Source organism: Rhinolophus ferrumequinum, chromosome 13 (assembly GCF_004115265.2).
Source record: "Rhinolophus ferrumequinum isolate MPI-CBG mRhiFer1 chromosome 13, mRhiFer1_v1.p, whole genome shotgun sequence".
Lineage (NCBI taxonomy): Eukaryota > Metazoa > Chordata > Mammalia > Chiroptera > Rhinolophidae > Rhinolophus > Rhinolophus ferrumequinum.
The window spans coordinates 55,135,116-55,157,944 of NC_046296.1; the positions used below are offsets into that span (position 1 = coordinate 55,135,116).

The window sequence follows — 22,829 nt, forward strand, 5'->3', positions numbered from 1 at the left end:
CACAAGTGTGAGTGAGGGGCCAGTGGAGTGTTAGGAGGAATTTGCTCCAGGAGGCTATTGAGTATGTGGCTGTGTAGAAAGAATGACAAGATGGAGAGGGGGACGTAAAGGGAGGGCAGGTGACCTGGTGTGGGAATGTTTGAAAGGGATGGTCTGGAGTTCCGTGCTATGGAAAGAGTTTCCAGTGTAAAATTGAGATGGCCTCAGGCTTCAAATCTTCTGCTGGTGAGCTGCTCTTGGTTGCATGGTTAATTTTGCTTTTTGTCTCCCCACCTTGGGAATTCTGTTTGCTTCCCTGAGGCCTCTCAGGCCTTACCAGGCCAGGGTTCTCTGCCCCAAGATCTGGAGCCGGGAGCTTTGTGGTTTCCTAGAACAAGATTGCCTGCTGCTGCTCCCTGGCTTTAGAAGAAGGAAGTCAGAGGCTGGAATGGGTTTTTCCCCCAACTATTGAGAGGCTACATTGATAGACTGGTCTGAAAGTGCAGATCCTTAGAGGGTAGTTCCTCTGGCTCAGAATAATTGACTAAATCTCCTATGTGGCTCATTTTTCCCTTTGGAAAAAAGGAGAAATGCTGCCTGATTCACTCCTTCATAAAATACTGTTTGCTCAGCTTCTCCCTCAGGGAAGTGTTGCAAAGGCACATTTTGATATAATCATTACTCTTATTCCCATTACAGAGACAGCAGGGTCCAATACCTAGCTTCTGGGTCTGAGGGTGGGGTTTATCCCAACATGACTGAAAGGACATCCTCAGCCCTCAAGGGGCCACTATAATACACAAGACCTGTGAGAGTACAGAGAAGAAAACATCATTCTGCCTTGGTTAGGAAAAGTCTCGTGGAGGAGGCAGCACTGAGCTGGGCCATGAAGGGCAAATTGGATTTTGGGCCCTAGATAGGTAGGGAAGGGGCAGAGGTGATTGCTGGTGAGCAGTGGTTTGGTGGATGAACATACATGTATTAACAGAGAACCTTTGTCTGGAGAATTGAGTGTGTGAGATAGTAACAGAGAAGGCTGGAAGATAATTTGGGATCTGAAATGGCCCTAGGAAGCTATTTGAGATAGCTTTGACTACATTCTATAGGCAGTGGGGAGCAGTGGAGTCCTAGAAGAACAGAACACAGAAAAATATTTGGAGTAATAATGGTGGAAAAATTTCCAAATTTGATGAAAACCATAAGCCCATAGTTTAAGAAGCTCAATGTAAGTCAAGTAAAAATAGAAAGAATCACACCAAGGCACATCATAATTAGATTGCTTACTACTAGTAATAAGGAGAAATTCATAAAAACAACAAGAAAGGAAGAGAAAAAGACATTACATAGAGAGGAGCAAAGATAAGAATTATAGCAGATGTCTCGGCAAACATTATTCAAGGCAGAACACAATAGAACTGAGAAATAAAAATGGTCAATGTAGAATTCTATACCCAACAAAAATGAGTGTGTTCATCTTCAAAAACCATGAAGACGAAATGAAGAATTTTTATAGACAAACTAAATTTGGGAGTATTTAGCACCAGCAGATCTGCACTATAAAAAGTATTAATGAAAGTTTTTCAGGCAGAAGAAAATGATACTAGACAGAAATTTGGACTGCGCAAAGGAATGAAGAGACCTTGAAATGGTAAACGTGGGAAAATATGAAAATTATTTTTTCTAATTTTTTATCTCTTTAAAAGACTGTCTAAAGCAAATATATAAAAAATTACTGTGGAGTTTATTTTATAACACATAGAAGCAAAATGTATACAACAATAGCATAAGTACAGGAGGGGAGAAATGAAAGTATACTGTTACAATTTTCTTATGTTACATGTAAAGTAATATTTGAAGCAGACTACATTAAGTTGAAGTTGTGTATTGCAAGTCTCAGAGCAATCATTAAAAAAGCATAACAAAGAAGTATGGCATATAGCCAATAATGGAGATAAAGTAGAATGATAAAATCAAAAGATGGCAGGAAAAGAGGGGGAAAAGTAACAAAGAACAAACAAGTCAAAAATCAAGATGATAGTTTTAAATTCAGCCATATTGATAATAATATTAAGTGTACGTGATATGACTCCATTTAATATGCAGATATTGTCAGACATACAACAAAGCAAAAATCAACTATTAGCTATTATAAAGAAACTCATTTTAAATATAAAAACAGAAATAGATAAAAAGTAAAAGGATGGAAAAAGATATTCCATGCCAACACTAATCAAAAGAAAGCTGGGGTGGCTGGCTATATTAGTATCTGACAGTATAGGTGTCGGAATAAGAAATATTACCAGGGATTCAGGGGAATACTTCATAATGATAAAGTAGTCAATTCATCAAAAAGACATCACCCTAAATATATTTGCATCTAATAACAAAGATTAAAATACATGAAGCAAAAACTAATAGAACTAAAATAAAAGGAAGAATAGATAAGTCCATAATTATATTTAAAGATTGCAATACTCCTTTTTCAATTATTGGTAAAATAGACAAATTAGTAAGTATATAGAGTGTTTGAATAAGTGAACAACCAGCTGGACCAAAGTATTATTTATAGAACCCTCCACCCATCAACTACAGAGTACACATTCTTTCCAAGTGCACTGAAATGTTCATGAAGATACACAATCTGCTGGGCCATAACACAAGATTCAATGCATTAAAAAATTATTGAAATCATGCAAAGTATGATTTCTGACAAAAATGGATTGAAGGAAAAACAAATATATCTTGAAAATCCCAAAATATTTGGAAATTGAAGAAAACATACCTAAATAACCCATGGATCAAGACAGGAATCACAAGAGACATTAGAATATGTGTTGAATTACATGAAAATTAAAACACAGCATACCAAAATTTGTGGGATGCAGGCAAAGCAGTACTAAGAAGGAAATTTGTAGCATTCAATTTTTATATTAATAAAGAAGAAAGGTTTAAAATCAATGATCCACCTTAAGTACAGCAGAAAAATTAAATCCAGAGTAAGAAGTAAAAAGTAATAAAAAATAAAGACAGAAAATAGTAGACAATTAGAGAAAAATTAGTGAATCCAAAGCTGGTTTTTGAAAAGGTCAATAAAATTGATAAACTCTAGCTAGATGATCAGGGAAATGAGAGAAAATACAAATTACAAACGCCAGGAATGGAAATGGGAACATGACTACAGGTCCTACAGATAGTAACAGAATAATAAGATGTTACAAACTACTGTATGCCAACAAATTTGCCAACTCAGACAAATGGGACAAATTACTTGAGACATAAGCTACCAAAGTCAAATAGCCCTGTATCCAATTAAAGAAATAGAGTTTGTAGTTAAAAATCTTCCCCAAAGAAAACTCCAGTCTTAGGTGGCTTCAATGCTGAATTCCACCAAACATTTAAGAGTGAAATAATACCAATTCTACACAAACTCTACCAAAAAAGGGAAGAAGGGGGAACATTTCTCAACTCAGTTTATGAAATCAGCATTGACCTGTTAGCAAAACCAGGAAAAGACATTATAAGAAAAAAACCCCCACTACAAATGAAGAGCCCTCATTGTGTATGCAAAAACGTACAATAAGGTCAGACAAATAGGAAAGAACAATGAAACTGTCTTTATTCTCAGAATACATGATCAATGTAAACCATCCTAAGGAATCCACCAAACTGCTACAAGTGAGTTTAACAAGTTTGAAAGTTACATGGTTAATATTAAAAGCTCTGCTCTATTTTTATATACTAGTCACAAATGATTGGAAATTGAAAGAAATCCATTTAAAGTAGCATCTAAACCCATGAAGTACTTAAAGCTAAATTTAACAAGATGTTTGCAAGACCTTTATAGTGAAAGCTATAAAACATTGCTGAAATCAAAGATCTAAATTAATGGAGAGATGGCAGATAACAATATTGTTAAGATGTTGGTTCTCCCTAAATTGCTATAGATTCAATTCAATCCAAAATCAAAATCCCATCAGTCTTTTTTTAGTAGAAATTGATAAGATGATTTTAAAATTTATATGAATACACAAACTAGAAAAGCTAAATCAATTTTTAAAATATTAGGTGACTTATGCTATCTGATTATGAGACGTAATATAAATTGTAATCAAGACAGTATAGTATTAGTCTGAAGATAGACACTTAGATCATTGAATCTGAATAAAGTTCAGAAATTGACACACACAATCAATCAATTGATGTTCATATAATCAATAAATGTTCAACAGAAGTGCCAAGGTAATGCAATGGGAAAAGAATAATTTTTTGACAAACGATGCTGGAATAATTAGATATCCATATCAAGAAATCGTAATTCCTATCTCACCCCATATATAGAAATTAACTTGAAATGGATCATTGTAAGATTTAAACTATAAAACTTGTAGAATAAAACTTAGGAGAAAATCTTTATGACCTTGGGTTGAGCAAAGATTTCTTAAATGGAGGTTAAGTTGAAGCTGCTGATCTTATTTTCCATGAGGAAGTTGAAGTGGGAGGTTTCATGGGATTTGCTAGAGAAGGACTAGGAGTGTGTCTGGCTCCAAAGCCAGTGCTCATTCCATGACATCACACTGCTTTCCGTGGTAGGGGCTGGAGAAGGACTTGTTGACTCATCATTGCTCAAGGCTCATTGGTGACACCAGGCAGCACTTGGGCTGGAGAGGAACTTGATAAGTACAGTATGGGCAGGTGGCTCCAGCAGCTGCTGGCATTGCCACGAGAGGCTTCCCAGTAGAAGTGGCAAAGGGATGGGAGAGGGGCTGAGCCCTCTAGCTGGAAGCAGGGTCTTGGGGTCTGGCTGGAGCTACACTGCCAGGCTGGCAGCCCAGCCAGAGCTGGACACAGTGGACACCGGGAGAACTGTAATTGGTACCTTGGAGACCAGACAGGTAGTGGGGGTGGGGCTAGTGGCAGGAAGACAGCTGAGAGATGTATTGGGGAGACAACCTTGATGTATTGGGCATCAAGGTGAACCTTATAGGACAAGGATAAGGGCCACAGACTCGCACTTAAGTAATAAAATGCAGCAAAAAGGTTATACTTCAGTCCAGTGGTCCCTATGTAGAACTGGCTGCATTGGAACGCCCTGGTGGGAAGGCGGACTTTGTTCAGAACAGATTCCTGGCCCTCCTCCAGATACACTAAGCAGAGTGGCTGAGGGTGGAGCCTTAGAATATAACCACAGACAGGGTTGGGAACCACTGATATGCATCACCTTCCTGAGTGAAGAAAATGACGTTAAAGGAGACTAGGGAAGCTGGAACCTTGGGAATAAAATTCCCAAGTAATATTGGGAATTTATAATATGCCTAATCACAATAGCTAAGATTTATTGAGACTTACTGTGCATCCAGCGGAATATTATGCCACATGCTTTACACACACGTTGTCTGAATGAGTTCTCAATCCCTCCCGGAGGTAGGAACTGTTTTATTCTCATTTCACCAAGGAGAAAGCAAGCTTAGAGTGGTGGTGACTTGCCAAGGCCACAGCCAGTGGTGGTGGAATTGGGATCCAAGCCCAGTTCTAATGGCTCTGTTTTACTGGCCCCAAGTTTACCTCGCTGTGAGATGTGTGTTTGTGGTGGGGTGGTTTGGGTTGGCACAGATGGTCATCAGGACCCACAGAGGAAGGATGCCACGGAAGCATGGTGCCCAGCTGTGAACTGGAAGGGGAGCGCCCAGGAGCCGTTGCGGACAAACTGCTGGCCATGCTGATAACAGGCTTGAATTCCATGCTCAGGCAGGAGAAGGGCGAAGAAATCCAGATTGGGTGCTTGTGTGTCAAAAGGGTAAGGCCAGTGGAGTGGGAAATTAGGTGAAAACCAAAACGAAATATTTTAAAAGTCAGGAACCTCTCAGGAAGCCAGGGGATGGTATTAGAATTATTTGTGATACATGTTCCCAGGATGAAAAAACCTCTGCTGGTTGGTGGCCAGTCTCTGAGAGGAAGGGAGGATGGTGGCTGTTGCAGGAGGAAAAGCATTTGAGGGGAAGAGGAAGCAAATAGTGGCCGCAAAGGAGAAAGCTGACCAAGTGAGCCGAGTGGCACTGTTTGTGAGGGACTGTCATATTGATGACGAGAGGCTGTGCCACACTCATCAGCTGGCATGGAACCATTCAGGATGGGTCATAGTGACCTCGCTGGCTGGACTTGCCCCCTCCATTCGCCTGGGGGAGACTCAGCAGGCTGAGTGAGACGGGGATTCTGTGGGGTAACCCGCACCAGCGCCAGTCAAGAAAGAGAGTCCATCCTTTGCAAGTGTTGGCCTGGATTATGAGTGACAAGTGATTGGCTTGGCAGCAGAGCACGGATCACGGGGCAGATGTGGGGTCTTCTCCCCTCACTCCTGGTGGCTGTGACCCCGTGGTTCCGAATTCCTGCATTTTAAGCAAACAGGAAGGCAGAGGGCGAGGCCGTTGGGTTCTGTGCCCAGGTCTTGATGGCAGACCTTAGGGAGGTTAATCTCCCCAGCTGGTCCTTTGAAAGATCTGGGGGAGGCGAGGCGTGTTCTGTAGAAACAGGTGCCCGGAGAGTTTTTCAGTGGATTCATGGACAAAACATAGAGGCTGCAGGGTGGGGCTGTCCTCTGGGGTGGGGCGGGAGCTGTGGAAGAAGAGATTCACTACAGAAAGATTATAAGGCAAAAAGAAGAAAACAGAAATTGTCCTAAATCCCCCTCCCTCAGAATATAACCACTGTCAGCATTTTGGCTTGTGGCTTCGTACTGAAACCTTCTTTTCTCTTAACGATTTATCTTGCCCATGTTTCCTCTTCAAGAAACAGGAGAAAGTACGATAGCTCAGGGATGGGGCCGCCAAGGAAGGCTCCGTGGAGGAGGCAGGGTTTAGCTAGGTGTTAGCTGAGGAAAGGGTGGAAGGTGGCAGAGGTGGGGGTGCAAGGGGGTATTTCAGGTGTGGGGTGCTTCTCACACTGGGGGTGTGTTTGCCTGGGGTAGCTGAAGGCTCTAATACCCATGGAGTTGGCATTTCCATCCTCCCTCCCTTCCTTAAGTCTCTCCCTCCTTCCTCCATTTATTCATTCCTTCACTCAATAGTCATTGAGCGCCTCCTGTGTGCCTGGCATTTGTCGAGTGCTGGGGACACAGCAATGACTGGAACAGATTTTGTCCCTGCCCTAGTGGAGTATATAATACAATGGACAGACACATCTGTTTTACTCAAAGACAAATGTTTTTAAGTGTTTAAAAACAGTAATACAAACATGGATTTTTATGGAATAAAGGGCAAAATCCACATGCACTAGCAAGGTATGCGTAAACGGTGAGGTTTCCTCCTCAGGTGCTTTAGGGGAAAAGATTGAGAGCTCTTGAAGTGTGTGCTGAAGTTAGGAGTGCCTCGGTGACACACTGGGGACATCAGCTTGGCTAAAGGAGTTGGTTTACTTTAGGGAATTATGGGAGATATTTAGAAAAGTTCACAGGGGCCAGAGTATGTAGGACCTTCAGTGCCAGAATGAGGATTTTGAGCTTTACCTTTTGGATAATCAGCAGCTATTGAGGTGTTTTGAGCAGGTAACACTTGCAAAAAGATAATTTTGGAAGGTTAGTATGGTATGAGGGAGAGGATTGGCAGGACCAGAGAGGGACCAGGGACACAAGTCTATGCCCAGCCTGGGGGAGATGGGCGTTTGGGCCAGGAAGTGGCAGGAAGAAATCAGGAAGAAGACCTGGGGGCATTTATCCAGGTAGACCAGATGGAATGAGCGACCCACTGAGGTGCAGAAAGAAGCACTGCAGAGACGGGGAGAACGGTGGTGTTGGTTCAAGCGTTCAGCAAAGGTTTGAGGATGGACACGGTGGTGGGTGCTGAGTTCTGCTTATCTGGGATGCTCGGTTGGTGAGCTATGATTTCATCACTTGGCTGGCAGAAATGTACCTTTTGATCAGGGCCGACTGGTGGAGACCATGACAAGCTTGGGTATTCCCACTGACTCCTGGCTGCACCGGAGAGTTACCTAGGAGTTTTTTTAAACAATGCCAACGTCTGGCTTCTGGTTCCTCTGTTTTGGGGTGCTGCCCGGGCATAGCTCCCAGGTGATTCTTAAAGTACAGCCAGGTTTGGGAACCCCTGAATGAGGGTGAGGGGAACACACCGAGGTGGTACTAATTCAAGACAGTTGAGGCTGAAGAACTGAAATTTAGGAGAGGTAGGAGTTTGCCAGGACTTTGGATTCAAATTTTGGAATTTGAAAGTCTTTTTGTATCCTGTGACTAAAACAGTGCCTTGAGAGGACTGGTTCCTGGCCCAGCGAGGTCCTCCCAGACCTGTCTCTCTGATTGTGATTATGTGCTGGCTTTGCCAAGAGCTGGGGATGGGGGCCAGTAGGAGAAAGGGTTGGGACAATGAGAAGGAGACTTGGAAAATGACTTAAAATCTGAATGGAAAAATCAGGGAATTGAATTAGATGCAGGACACATGAAATAGTAGTGACTGATGGCAAACATCTCAGTGGATGTGGCTTTGAATGTGTGTAAGAGATGGTGGCCAGACAGGAAAATAGTGATAAGGAGGTGGTGTAACTTAGGGTAAGGGTGGGCCAAGGACAGAAGATCATATGAAAAAGGAAAGAGAATAAATGCACAGAAGGAAAACAGGCTGTGGGCCCAGGGAGATGACCTAAAGTGATCACACACCTTGAGAGTTTGGTTTAAAGAACCAGGAGGATCTCGGCTTTGTCTTCATATTTATTACACCAGCTAGAACAGTGATTCCATTGAAGAGAATCACCTGTAGGAGTGGGAAATGCAGATTCCTGGGTGTCCACAGGCGGGGGGAGACCCAGGAATCCCCATTCTTAGCCTGTTCCCACCTCTGTCCTGATGAGCATGTGGCCCAGAAACACTGAACCAGAGAAACAGCTGCTAGGGACTAAGCACTGAAGGGTCGAGTCAGAGCCCATGATGGAAAAAACCATCCCGTGTCAGGGCAGGTTCTGAGAGGCTGCAGGGAGGAAGGCCGGATGAGTCATCCTCAGAAGCAACAAGGGAGAGAAGAAAGGGGATCAAATCCCTGCGAAGACAGCTGAGATTCAGGAGAGGAGGGATGCTGATGCCTGCAGCTGAGAGTGCAAAGAATTTTACTCCCAGGACCCTAGTGGCTTTGAATTGAGAGGTGGGGAGCCTGGGATCCCACGAGTGTGCTCTGTCCTGCGGGCGTATGTGCAAGGGTTTTGGTGGTTTTGTGTCAGCAGTGACCTTCCTTCATGTTTTCGCCTGCTAAGTTTGTGCGATGATAGCATTTCAGGAATTCTAAATCTCTTCTTCTGTCTCCAGATGATATGTTCCTCTTTCTCTGGGCTGTTACGTTTGTTGTCATGCTCATTTCAAAGATAATTCAAGTCAGGACCTATGCACTTAACCTAACTAGTATTGCTTAGAGGCGAGAAGCCCTGAGCAGGCAGTGTGGGAACCTGTTGTCACCCTGTAAATATCTTTATACCCACAAGCAGATAGTTTATTATTTATTTTGCCTTGCCTTCATTTAACACTGGACATCAGTTAGAAATTGGTTTACATGTACTGTCCAAAATCCATCTATTAAAATGTATGTAAAAGCTCTGTGTTGCCAGTGTGTGTGAAAACCCACAGCTGAGTGTGTCCAGCCCAAGTTTTACTCCCTCTTAGGGGCTTTTGCCAACCTCCCCTCCCCTGTCCCTCAGAATCAATTCTAAGCTTCATCTGTCTCTGGTAACTTCTTTATCTCCAGTAGATTTGAGTTCCTTGAAGTCCTTTTTCACTCTTCCAGGACCCAGCGTGGGGCCCGCCACGCACTGAGAACTCAGTAGGGTTGAGTCTTACAAAAAGGATCTGAAGCCAAACATGATTAACACAGAGTCCTTTAAGTAGAATTAGAATTATTTGGACTAGGGAAGAAGACCCAGGTGACTGCCTAATGGGGTCACATCAACAAGAGAGGACACGCGGTGCTGTGACCTGAGGTTTTCTCTTTCTGTAGTGGAGACACAGGAGGCGAGGGGAGCTTTTGATGAGTTTTTGTGGTTCTTAATCATCTGGGCTAACAGGCCCTTTTGGGAATCTGGTGAAAGCAATGGACTTGCTCCCCAGAAAAGGGTAAAACATAAATTTGCCCTTAATATCAGGGGTTCACTGACTCTCCCTCACCTAGTCCACAGACTTGAATAATCCCTTGGTCAGTATAAAATGCTAAATGTGAGATGGTCATTCCTGTATCTCGTCCTACAGGGAGATGGGCCAGATGGCCTTCTGTGGTTTTAATCATCTCTACCCTGTGATTTTTGGGCTCTTTGCATTGTGGGTGCATTTATCAAGCTATTGTGCCCTTCTTTCGGCAAATGTCAGTAGCATTCTCTGCTTGGCCCACAAGCCCTACGACTGACATCAAAATAAATCTGCTTATTCACATCTTTGTCCTCACCGTTCATTATTCTTCATTAAAAATGCGTAGTAAAGTTTCATATGAATACTCAGTAATCAAAAAGGAAGACAGCATTGCAGCCAGGGTTTTTCGACCTCAAGTTTGTGGACATTTGGGGCAGATAATTCTTTTTTTGTCCTGTGCCAGGCCCTGGGGCTGCAAATGTGAGAAGGACACATCCTGAACTCAGGGGCTTATTGCTTCCCAGTGGGGGGGATGTGTGTAGGTGCATCAGGTGGGGGGGTGTGGGGTGGGCATTGTGTCTCATGGAAAAGAGGCATGTGTCCTAGGGCCTCTGCACTAGCATATTCTCCATCCAGCGCGTGCTTTTCTCTGATTTTTCCCATGGCTGAATCTTTTTGATCATTCATACCTCACTTTAAATGACATTGTTGCTTCAGTGAGACCTTTCCTAACCACCTGTAGTAGTCAGCTGTTTTCACCTAGTGCTGTGTAACAAGCAGCCCCAAACTTCATGGCTCACAAGCACACATTTCTCTCTCGCACATCTGAGGGTTGGCTGGAGTGTGGTGATTTAGGCTGGGCTCCACCTGGGTTTGGCTGCAGCTTGGGTTTAGTTTGGCTCCATAGGCCTCTCATTCTTCTGTATCAGTGAGCTTATTGGTGCATATTGTTCTCATCCAATCATATCACAGGCACTAATATCCATTTGGCCAAAGCAAATCACATGGTCAAAGTCAGCAGCATGGAAGAACACTTTATTTTCTGGGAGGCTACATCGTGGCTGTATAATGCTCCTACAGGGGACTGAAGAATTGGGCCAACAGTCTCCCTCACTCCCCAACCTAAAGCAGCTACTCACTGTATCATTTTTACTTTCTGCTGAGCTCTAATACCCTTAAAGACGACTTAATTTGTTTCTTATTCATTTACTCTTACCCTAATATCAGCTTTGTGATAGCAGGGACTTTTTCTGCCTATTCACTGCTAAATGCCAAGCACCTACCTGGCACAGGGTTAACGTTCACTAAATCTTTGAATGAATGAATGATTTTGTTTGGGCGATCAGGGAGGGGTATTGCCTTTGGGTCTTGAATAGTAACAACAACTAGCCTTTCCTGGTAGATGACTAAGGCCAGGCATGTGCTGCTTGCTTGACCTGACTTAAGTCAGGGGACCGTCACAACGTGTGGCCTTCTGTCGGCAGAGGGAGGGCAGGATGTTCCAGTTGGCGCTGTAGAGCCCTGAATAGTACATCTTGTTAGAGGACTGGAGAGAGGCCCAGTGGGGCTGGAGTGAAGGGAGCCTGGTGGGCAGCGGCCAGATACAAAAACAAGAGTGACACTGGAGCCCGATTGTCAGGTCTGGCGTGTTCCATGTCTCTAGGGGAGCCATCACGTCAGAATCTGCAGAGTGGTGCCCCTGGGGTTGTGCAGTACGCAGGCTGAGAGCTGTTCTGGCAACTGAGCAGATGGTGAGGGACTTCGGGTAACACGTCAGGTTGGCTGGATGCCTATCCTGTAAGTGGTCTTTGTTTTGCAAGACAGTGGACATTGAATGTCTTTTAGCAGAGGCATGCCAAAGCCATAAAACAAGTGGGAAGCTTCTGGAAGTCCTTTTGTACCAGAGGCACGTGGTAGAAACTGCACCAATGGCCAGCCTGGTAGGGCATGTCAGTGATGCCCTGAGGCTCAGACCTGCATGGTGTTGAGTAGGGTTGTATTTGGTGGAGACCACACACATTTCTTGGTACAGTGATGCTAGAGTTTCCTCTAGGGAAGTGTGAGAGTCCCCGCATTGTGTGCAGACTTCTCCACCTGCATAGATGCTCCAGGTCCTTACTAGGTTCTGTGTGTCCGCTGCCCTCCCTCATGCCTTGGCCTCTGCCTCGCCTCTGCTAACCCTCATCACAGCTCAGCGAAGGGGACAGGGATGTGGGAGAAGGACCCTGGACTCGCACGCTTGGGTGCTGTGCTTCCTAGCTGGGTAAGAAAGCAGCAGTGGACCTGGCCCCAAGACCTGCCTTCTGGTGTTCAGTCTCCTGTGCTGGAATGGATTTATTTTTAATGTCTTGAAATTTAAACTCTGCTGTTGTTTAAACTCTGCTGTTGTAAAAAGGGGGAAAAGAAAGAAACAGAGGAAGGAGACCTGGGTTCTGGTCTCAGCATTACTAGGGGACCATGGGCCCATAGCCTCATTTCTCTGGGCTTCAAGTCTCTTCTTCTGCAAGATGAGAATAAGAAAACTTTGCTTGTTGTGACAGATAAAAGGATGCATATGGCGGCTCTTGTAAAACTTCACTAAAGTAGTATTATTGGCGCTAATTTGCCTTCCCCCCTCGGAGGAAAAAATAAAGTCACGAGAACATACTTTGTCCAAGCCCCGTGATAGGGGGTGTGGCATATAATCTCTCTTTTAATCTGACTGGACACCCTTCAGAGTTACTGTGAGGATGAGGAAGCCAAGCAAGTCTTAGGCTGGTTCTAGAACCACACAGCCTGCTGGGGGCGTGCGAGGGATGTGTGGCTGCACTGCCTGACCCCTCCACCAGGAGGCCCCTCCAAGGGTCTGCAGCGAACATGGCTCGAAGGTGGGGACCCCATGGGCACTGTGTGGTGTCCGCTGCAGGCTCTGGCCAGGCTTCCTTGGGCTGAGGAGGCTGGTTGCCTGCAGAGGCGCCTTCTCCCCTGCTGCTTCTTACACTACAGCTCCTTGGAGATTTTTTTCCCAAAACATCTAAGTTTGTTCTAATGAACAGAGGCTTCAGTGTGGCCTTCCCCGGTAGCAGAGCATCACAAGGTCTCTGAGGGTGGTCATCATGGACATTGACACCCCAGAGCAGCTTTCTCTCCCTCAGTTCGTTCTTCCCAATTCTGGAATGTTCCGGAATTGGCAGGCTGCAGTGAGCCTAGAGGGAGAGGTTAGCCTAGGCAGTGGAGCCACCAGCCTGCCTCCAATCGGGTGACGTCCATTGTAAAGCCCTACTTAGAGCAGCTCGTGTCCCGTGGGCTGTTAGAAAACGTGCAGGATATGGTGATTCATCACATTCGAAGAGAAAGGATTTTGTGGAGGAATTTTCTCACGGTTGCGTTTCTGAGCCTGGGATATTATAAATTACTTTTTCTGGTTGTCGTGCGTTACATGAAGCTTTAGTCTCAATGTTTACCCACTTGGGAGATTTGTTCATTTTTAGTCATTATTTTTAAAATCTTGTGTTTAAAATATTTCTTTTAAAAGAAGGCTGCTGCCCAGTCTAAAGAAGGCCACTGGGGCGAGAAGAGGTAACATTGATGGAGCCCCAGAGCAGGGCTTCTCAGCCTTGTAGGTACAGGGGATCACCCAGACATTGAAGTCTGGTGTGGCAACCAGAACTCCTTCTTCCGGCTCCTCCTGCTCATTCCGGAACCTTCCTCTCCATAGCCAACCCCTGCTTCCTGGCTGGAGGTCTCCTTAGCTTGGCAGCCTCATCCTGTCAGATTTGTGCCCTGGACTTGGAGGCTGAGAATGGCTCATAGGGCGCTGGCTGAGCCTCCCGCACTGGGGGATTGCCGAACTCATTTTGGGCCCTGTAGCAGTGGCTGTGTGGGAGAAGGATCGGGGTAGATCCGAGCAACAGCGCCCTGGGGGCCCTTTCTTCAGTCGAGGCAAGTTTCGAGAGTTGGGGGAGCTCTAAGAAACCCCAGGCAAAGCGTGCAGTTTCTGGGATAATTGTCTAGAAACAGATGAACTCACTGGCAGGTTGGGAGGGAGTTCTCTGGCATGGATCGGACCTGCAAGACCCACGTCACTCTTCAGGGTGGCTCAGATGCAGCCTTTTGCCTCATATCCCTGCAGCCGACAGTGCAGGTTGGGAAGGAGGGGAGGCCTCTGTGACTCACAGTGCTCAGGGGACCGGAGGCGGCATAGCTCTCTGGCCAACCTGGAAACTGACCCACCTTCCTTTTCCTCCAGCCTCATTCCCCCGTCTTTGCACCAGGTCATCTCCAATCCCAGCCTTTGCCCAGATCTGATGAGGACCCGACAGTGTCAGGGGTGCAGGGACCTCTGAGATGAGGCCATCCACCCCTCAGCGCATGGCTGATGAAAACGGAGCTCAGGGAGATGATCTGAGCTGGCAGATCCTCCTGCTAGTGAGGGCCAGTCTCACAGTCCAGGGCTTCTCCTGAATTTATTTTCTGCACCGCATGTACCTGCAAGTGGAGTGCAAAAGTGGGTTTTGTTTTTAAATAGGCACAGTTCAATGAAAGGAACGCTGCCCTGCACGGACGGTCCCCAGGCACGAACCAAACCTGAATCTTATTACTCTCTTTGGATTACAATCTTTGGTGGTGTTCGGTTTGAAATTTTTCTAAAAATTTTTCTATAGTTGCCCTCTGACGGTCGGCACAGCGGGTTTGGTTTTCTTAGATGGATAATGATAATAGTAATTCCCGACACGGGCTCAGCACTGTACGCTTCACAGAGCCTGTCTCATTTGTCCCCATGAGGTGATCAGCCAGGGCCTGTCTGTGGAAGGCAGAAAGACCTCTGAGCTGAGAGCTCTGTCCCCAGCTCAGTGTGACAGCCCACGCTGTTTGTGGTCAGGGCCAGAGATAGGCTGGTGGCCCTCGGGCAGCCTGCCTTGTCCAGAACCCCTTGTTCAGTGTCACTGACGCTGGTAGGTGTGGGGTTCAGACCTGTGGTCCCTCTAGGTGCAGCTTCTCACTTGTCCTCCGGGACCCACAGCCCTGTAAGGCTGGAGACCCTCAGCCCTGGTGGCGGCTGTGTTTGGACATCACGTGGGCTTTGGCAGCGTGCTGCTGCTCAGTGAGGGTGCAGAGGATGCAGCCTAACCTCGTCCACCAGCCTCTTGCAACAGCCCCTGCAGGAGGGTGGCCTCTGGGCTGGTTGAGGTTCCCGGACCCCAGACCAGACGGGCTTTGAGACTCAACATGATCTGTGTGATTTGCTTTGACTCACTGAACATAAGTTGGCAGCAGTTTGGATGATCAAGTCCTGAGGTCACACTGATACTCATCACTCAGTCAGGAGTGGGCGATCACACCCCAGCAGACGGCGCAAGGAGATGTTCCAGGGGACACTGAAATCACCCGCTTGCCCCACGAATGGTATAGGTGATCAAGGCTGCCCAGGCCCAAGAATATAACGGGTTGTTAGTTCCTGGAACCAGCCACCTAATACGCTTGTGAAATCTGCATCTGGTGACTTGATGACCAGTCTGCCTCACCTACTCATTAATTCATCACTCAGTGGGCCTTGTTGAGTGCCCCTGGCCTCAGCACTGGTGACTGAGGACAGACCCTGCAGGAACTTGGTGATGGGGGTGGTGAGTCCTCAGGGTCAGTATTGATCAGCCCTGAGGAAACAGTCAGAGGGGATATCATGAGTACCCAGAAAATTAACGTCAGAAATAGCCATCCTCTCACGGCCAGGGTTCTTGGAGAAGTGGAACTAGAACCTGATCCAGTCCCAAATGGAGCCCCGTCAGGGTCAGAGAGTAGAGCCTGCAGTAGTCAGTGCCAGGAAATCAGGTGTCACCACAGGTCCATATCCAAGGTGACCTCCAGCAGCAGGTGATCAGGTCTGCAGTTCTAGCAGCCTGTGGGAACAGGCGGGGACCACAGATACCTAGGGGAGCCTGCAGGGTGCCAGGGACAGAGGGACAGGCTCTCAATGTCCAATGAAGTCCTTTGTGACAATGCACTGAACTCGCAGGACAGACGTCAGGTCCCATAATCCCCTCTTCCCCTTCCTGTGGCTTCAGTTCCTCATGAGACCTGGATACTGGTACTGGCCACCCCACACCTGCTGGCAGGGCCGTTGGCTGAGGATGCTTGTGAATCCCAGAAACCTGTGCCACATGCATAGGGTAGCACTGTGACTCCTGAATCAGCCCAGGACATCTTCAGGTCTCCCGTGACATTCCACACGCCTTCGGCTTTTAGGATTATATACCCCCGGCCAGTGGATCTGGGCTTTGTTCACTCTCCTCCCCAACTAAACAGCACACACCTAAGTGCACCTAGTAAATAAGCGCTCAGTAAGTGGTGGTTGAACAAATGAGTGAATGAATGAATGGGTAGTGGAGGGACTGTTTAGGCCTCACAGGTAGATGGGATTGGCCAGCTTAGCTATGGTGTGAAGCAGGAGGGGATAACAGTAGCCCCTCAACCAGCCTTCCAGGCCTGGGGGCATGCCCTGGGCTGGGGCTGGGCCTCACCCACACATGGCAGGTGGGGCAGGGTCTGTTCCAAGGACCTAAATATCCCATCGAGGTCAGAGGCTCTGCTGGGGCCCACCCTGGACACTGGGCAACGTGGGGTTTTGATTTTGGTCACCGCCTGCCCCACCTGTCCATGCCCTCTCCTGAAGACGTGCCTTCACCATTGTCCTTTCCTCTCCTCCTCGGGGTGCAGATCCTGGCCAATGTCTTCCTCTACCTGTGCGCCATCATCGTGGGCATCATGTCCTACTACATGGCGGACCGCAAGCACCGCAAGGCCTTCCTGGAGGCCCGCCAGTCGCTGGAGGTGAAGATGAACCTGGAAGAGCAGAGCCAGCAGCAGGTAAGGCTGTGGGGTGGCCTCGGGGCAGGGTGGGCTGGGGGCCTGGGTTCAGGGGCGGTGGCCTGTCGGGAGGGAGTGAGCCCGTGGGCATCGGTGTTTGTCCACCAGGGTCCCGTGTTCGCTGCCTAATGTCCCTCATGGGCCCCTCGCCGTCAGAGGGCCCCTCCGGACTTCAGGGAGTGTTTCTTACTGGAAACTCACTCCTGAATCTCCTCGGTGCTTGACCGAAACCTCCCTCTTCCCTTCTTTCTGCTTTTTTTTGGGTCCTATAATTTAAAACTTTTCTTTTTAAAGCAATACATTGCCCCAGCAGCCACTAATGACGCTGTGTTCCTTTCTCAGGTGAAAAAGTTTTGTGTTTATTTTGAATGCTTTTTCTCCGTGGCCACGTTCGTGTTACTCCTCTGCCTTGCTCTGGTGACTCCTCTCTTTCCAGGTCAAGGGCAGATTCACACTGCGCACCTACTGTGCGTGCACCGCTGCTCTCCCCGCGGCGGGGACCCATCCCCTGGCTTTGGGGCCCTTCTGGGTGAAGTCCTTCAGTGCAGGGGCGCTGTTTCCTTCATGCTCCCCACTTCCTTCTCCCTCTAAGTCACTTATGACGAAGTAAAACCAGCTCAGCCCAGTCCCTTGGGGACCCCACCGTTTACATTTTTCCATTGGGAGAAGTGCCAGCTGTCCCTGCTGTTTGTTTACCGGCTTTACTCCAGCCCCATCCACCGCAGAACCTCCTCAGTTTTCATGTGATTCAGTCTTTTGCATAGTTTTTGGTTTGGATTCGTCTCAGATGCTTTTTGAAGGTCTCTAGAAATTACATCCACCAATTTCCTGTTATCCATAGGTTTATTTCCCCTTCACACACAAACTCATACGTAGAAAACACGTGATTCTCTGCGCTGGGAACCATGTCATTTTGCGTTCACATGGTGCTGAGTGCTCTGGGTTCACTAAAATTGCAGTTTTCTTAGACTCTGCCACTCAGATGGACGGGGTTGTAGTTTCGGGGGTCATTCTGGATGGAACCTTTGTTCGGGGGGGCCCCATCGGTGGGCCTCACGTTCTCTAGACAGTGCTATTTGAAGGTACACACTGAGTTATTTAGCTAATGGTTCCCAGCTTCCCCCGTCCTGGGAATATATTTTCTCTCTCTGTTTACCAATAAGATCTAGAAGCTTCTGAGTTAGGCCTCGGAATCATTTCTTCCAGGATGTAGCTTATCTCCCTGGCCTCCGTTGTGACAAAGGGCCAGGCTTCACTCACTGTATTTGTCCCCTTCTCCTTGGCCCTGCGTCCTGTGGTCATCGAGGAGCTGCTGAGGCTTGAGTATGTTTAAAGAATCCTGCTTTATAGAGTCCCTCCAAAGGCATTCTTTGGTTTCTGTTTTTTATACAGTCTTGTCTCTTGTTTGCACCTGGTCTTTCAGACTGTGGACACATCCCTCTGGGTTCTCTACATTAAAAAAAAAAAAAAGCATGTGTCACCACTTACTAGGCTGGGAGTTCTTTTTTATACAGTGTTTGTGCAGTTTTCCTCCCACTTGTCTATATTGATCTTGTCTGTCTCAGTGTGTAATGGGGGCATCTTCCATCACACTGAACAGTGCTGGGTGGTGGCTTCCAGGTGTGGTGAGGAAGGCCCCCTGGATCTCACCCTGGATCTGTTATTCTCTGCATAGGCAAGTTAGACAAGTTATCCAGGAAGTTAGACAAGGCCCCAGGAATGAGAGGTCCAGGGAGGCAGAAGGGAGGTGCAGGGTCGGGGGAAGGAAGGGTACAAAGGTACATCCCCACAGACCGCGCTGGGACACAGCAGATGCCTGTATCTGTCTCCAGGTGGGATGACTCTGTCAAGCCCAGCTCTAGCCTGAGTGTGACCTTGGGCTAGTTTCTTCACCTCTGGGCCTCAGTTTCTCTGTGTAGAGTTTCAATTTGTTCATATTTTTCTTAGGACTTTTGTGACTATGTGCATGAGGGATTTACATTTTAGCTTTCTTTCCAAGTTCTTGACAGGTTTGGGTGTCGTGGTTATGCCACACTTAAGAAATAATTTGAGATATGTTCCCTCTTTTAATCCCTGAAAGAGTCTGAGGAAGATTTGGATTATTCCTTAAATGTTTAGAAGAATTCACTGGTGAAGCCCTGTGGGTCTGGAGTTTTCTTTATGAGAAGATTCAATTTCCTTCATAAATATAAGGTTTTATCTTTCTCTTCGTATAATTTTTGAAAAGTTTTTAATTTTTCAGGTACTTGTCCATTTCATCTAAATTTTCATATTTTTGTCATGATATTCTTGTTTTCTTTTTTATCTTTTATTGTCTACGGGATTTGTAGTGATATTCCCTTTGTCGTTACTGATATATGTAATTTGTGCTTTATATGTTTTATTTTTTATCTGTCTTGCTAAGGTTTATTAATGTTTTAGCCTTTTGGCTTTGTTCATTTCTATAATTCATTAATTTATGCTTTTTGTCATTTTCTTCTACTTTCTTTGGGGTTAATTTATATTCTTTTTTATCTTCTTGAGATGGAAATTAGATAACTAATTTTCAGCATTTCTTTTGTAAAAATTTGCACTTAATGCTGTAGACTTCCTTCATTACATCATTTTAGCTTTATTCCATAAGTTTCAATATGTCGTGTTTCCACTGTCATTTAGTTAGTTAAAAATATTTTCTAATTTCCACAGAGATATCTTTGATCCATGAGCTATTTAGGAGTACATTAATTAATTTCCAAACATTTGGGGAATGTTTAAAAGTTATCTTTTTATTAATGATTTTTAGCTTAATTCTGTGGTTGGAGAATATACTCTGTCTGTATGATTTCAATCCTTTGAAATTTGTTGGAACTTGATTTTTGACCTAGCAGTTGGTTGATTTTGATGCACTTAAGAATAATGTGTATTCTACACAATGTATCAAAATATCTTTCAAAAAATAATGTAAATAAATTCAGTTGTGACATTTGCATTTACTCCAAATTAGTACTTTTACCTCTTTGGTCACAATGTAAGGACCTCACAACACTTAATTCCCCCTCCCCCAGACTTTCTGGCTATTGTGATGTGTTTTAATTAAACACATATTTTAAGCCCCACAAGACATTATTACTATAGCCTTTTACAGTTAATATTCATTACTTATATTTGTCCACATTTGTCCCTCTCAGTTGTGATCCATTCCTTCTTCATTTCTGTGCTTCCATCTCCTTGAAGAATTTTAGTGTTACTTTTCATGCAGATCTCTTGACAGTAAATTATCTCCATTTCTAATTGCCTGGAAATGTGTTTATTTTGCTTTTGATTTTGAAAGTCACTTTTTGTCAGATATAGAATTTCAGCTTGCTGGATTTTTACTTTCAGCCCTTTGAAGGTATCATTTCATTATCCTCTGGCTTCCACCATTTTTGGTGAAGTGCTAGTTGTCAGGCACACCGTTGCTCCTTTTAAAGTAATCCGTATTTGTTTCCTCTGGTTGCTTTCACAATTTTCTCTTTGTCTTTGGTTTTTAGCAGTTTTACAATGAGGGACCTAGGAGTTTTCTTCATAGTTGCCCTGCTTGGTATTTGTAAAGCTTCTTGAATTGATGGCTTGATGACTTTCATCAGTTTTGAAAAATTTCAGCCAGTATCTTTTTTTTGCTTCTGCCCAAGTCTCCCCTTTCCTTCTAGGACTCTAGATATCCATACTAGGCACTTCTACCGTGTTACATAAATCTTGGGGGGTTTTTTCTTCTTAATTTTCCTTTTTTCTTTCTTTCTGTGTTTCAAATAGAATATTTTTACTGACTTAAATTGCAGTTTACTAATCCTCTCTTCTGCTTTGTCAAATCAATGGTTGAGCTCAAATTCAAATGAATGTTTGAGTCTTCAATTTCAGTTATTGTATTTTTTATTCTAGAATTTCCATTTGATTAAAAAAATAGATTCTAGTTCTCTGGTTAAGTTATCAATTTTGTCATCTATATTTTGAATATTAAATATTTGTTTTAAAGTCTTTGACAACCATAATATCTGGAATACTGATGGGTCTGCTTTTCGCTATTGATTTTTGGCATCCTGGACTTTTAAAAATTAAATGATGGGTATTGTGTATGGGAAATAGTAATGGCTCTGAATGATCTGTCTTTCCAGAGAAGATTTACTTTTCTTGAAGCAGATGATCCGAGTAGAGGCAGCTCATGTTGATCCAAATTGGGGATGAGAAGATTTTTGGCTGGGACGTAGTCTGAGAGCTGCTCTGTGTGTGTTCTGTGCCTACTCTTAGGAAATAGCCCTTCAGGGGTCATAACTGAAAGGACCTCTTGAGGGACCGTGAACTCCCGAGTATTATGAGACTGCCAAAACCATCCTTTGATTTTAGCCTCTTTGTTGTTTTATGCTCGGATTCTTGGTTTCTTGCCCAATGCAGCTTAGGGATCAGCAAATGCCTCAAGGGGATTCATGTAGAGAAAGTCAGGTTCACTTTTTTTATAGTTCTCTTCTCTCTAAGAGCTTACCCCTCTACTCTGTCTTGGGATCCTTGCTCACCAATCCTTGTTTCTCCAGCCCGTTGAAAGCTTGAGCCATAGCATTCTGTTTAGCCTCTCAACCTTGGTGTCAAGGGGAAAAGTGCAGCGTGTATTGGCTTCACTTAAATGTGGTTCCCTTCCCTTGGCAATCTTGTCTTGTCAAGTCCTAGGTGCTTTGGTGGTTTCCCATTGCCTTCAAATAGCTATTCTTTTATATTTTATCCAGATTTTATAGTTGTTCTTGGATAACGGGTTGGTCTGATATAAGCTCCTCTATAATAGCAAGAAGCAAAAGTTAGAGATTACTTAAATTTTTTCAGTTTAATTTTGAGTAGCTAAAAGTGTGCATGGTATAAAATTATAAAGGTGTGAAAGTGGATATACCATGGAAAGTAAGTTTCTCTCTCCACGGCCATCCACTTCCCCATCCTTCAGACAACCACGATCACATTTCTTGTATATCCTTTTAGAGATATTCTATTTATTTCCAAATCTGTGTATATAGATTTTTCACACTCACACAAATGGAAGTAGGTTCACTCTCCTGCACTCTTACTATCTACTACCTACGTATTTTCACCTGCTGCCTTAGAGCGGATTCTAAGTCCAAATTGCGTTGCCTCATCCTTTTTAATGACTGTATTGTATTCCATTATATAGAAGCAACAATTTATTTAACTGGGCTACTTATAGGTAGACATTTAGATGATTTCCAACCTTTTGCTATTGCAAACATTGCTGTTAATAGATTTTGTTATAGGGATGCTATGTCATACATGTGCAAATATATTTGAAGAGTAAAACCTAGAAGTAGAATTGTTGGATCAAGGGGCATATGCATTTAAAAATTTATATATATATATATATATATATATATATATATATATATATACACTGTGGTAAAATATAACATAAAATTTACCATTTTGACCGTTTTAAGTATATACATTAAGTACATTCACAGTGTTGTGCAACCATCAACAGAACTTTTTTATCTTCCCAAACAGACTCTGTGCCATTAAATAATAACTCCCCATCTTCTTTTCCCCCAGCCCTTGGCAACCACCATTCTACTTCTCTATGGATTTGCCTATTCCAGGTCCTTCATATATGTGGAATCACACAGTATTTGCCCTTTTGTGACTGGCTTATTTCACTTAGTATAATGTCTTCAAGGTTCCTACATGTTGTAGTATGTGTCAGACTTTCATTCCTTTTCAAGACTGAATATTCTGTTGTGTGTATATACCACATTTTGTTTATCTGTTCATTTGTTGATGGAAGCGTGGGTTGTTTCCACCTTTTAGCTATTGTGAATCATGATGCTATGAACATTGGTATACAAGTATCTGTTTGAGTCCTAGCTTTTAATTCTTTGAAATAGAATTGCTGAGT

The 22,829-nt window shown here is 44.6% G+C and overlaps 1 protein-coding gene across 2 annotated transcripts in view; it reads left to right on the top strand.

Annotated features, from left to right (window-relative positions):
• ADCY3 (adenylate cyclase 3) overlaps positions 1-22,829 on the top strand; it is a 74,821-nt gene that overhangs the window by 17,305 nt on the left and 34,687 nt on the right. For both annotated transcript variants that reach the window (XM_033124502.1, XM_033124501.1), the window contains exon 3: positions 16,778-16,927. In XM_033124502.1, the coding sequence (XP_032980393.1) occupies positions 16,778-16,927 (150 nt within the window). The remainder of the gene's footprint in view (positions 1-16,777; positions 16,928-22,829) is intronic.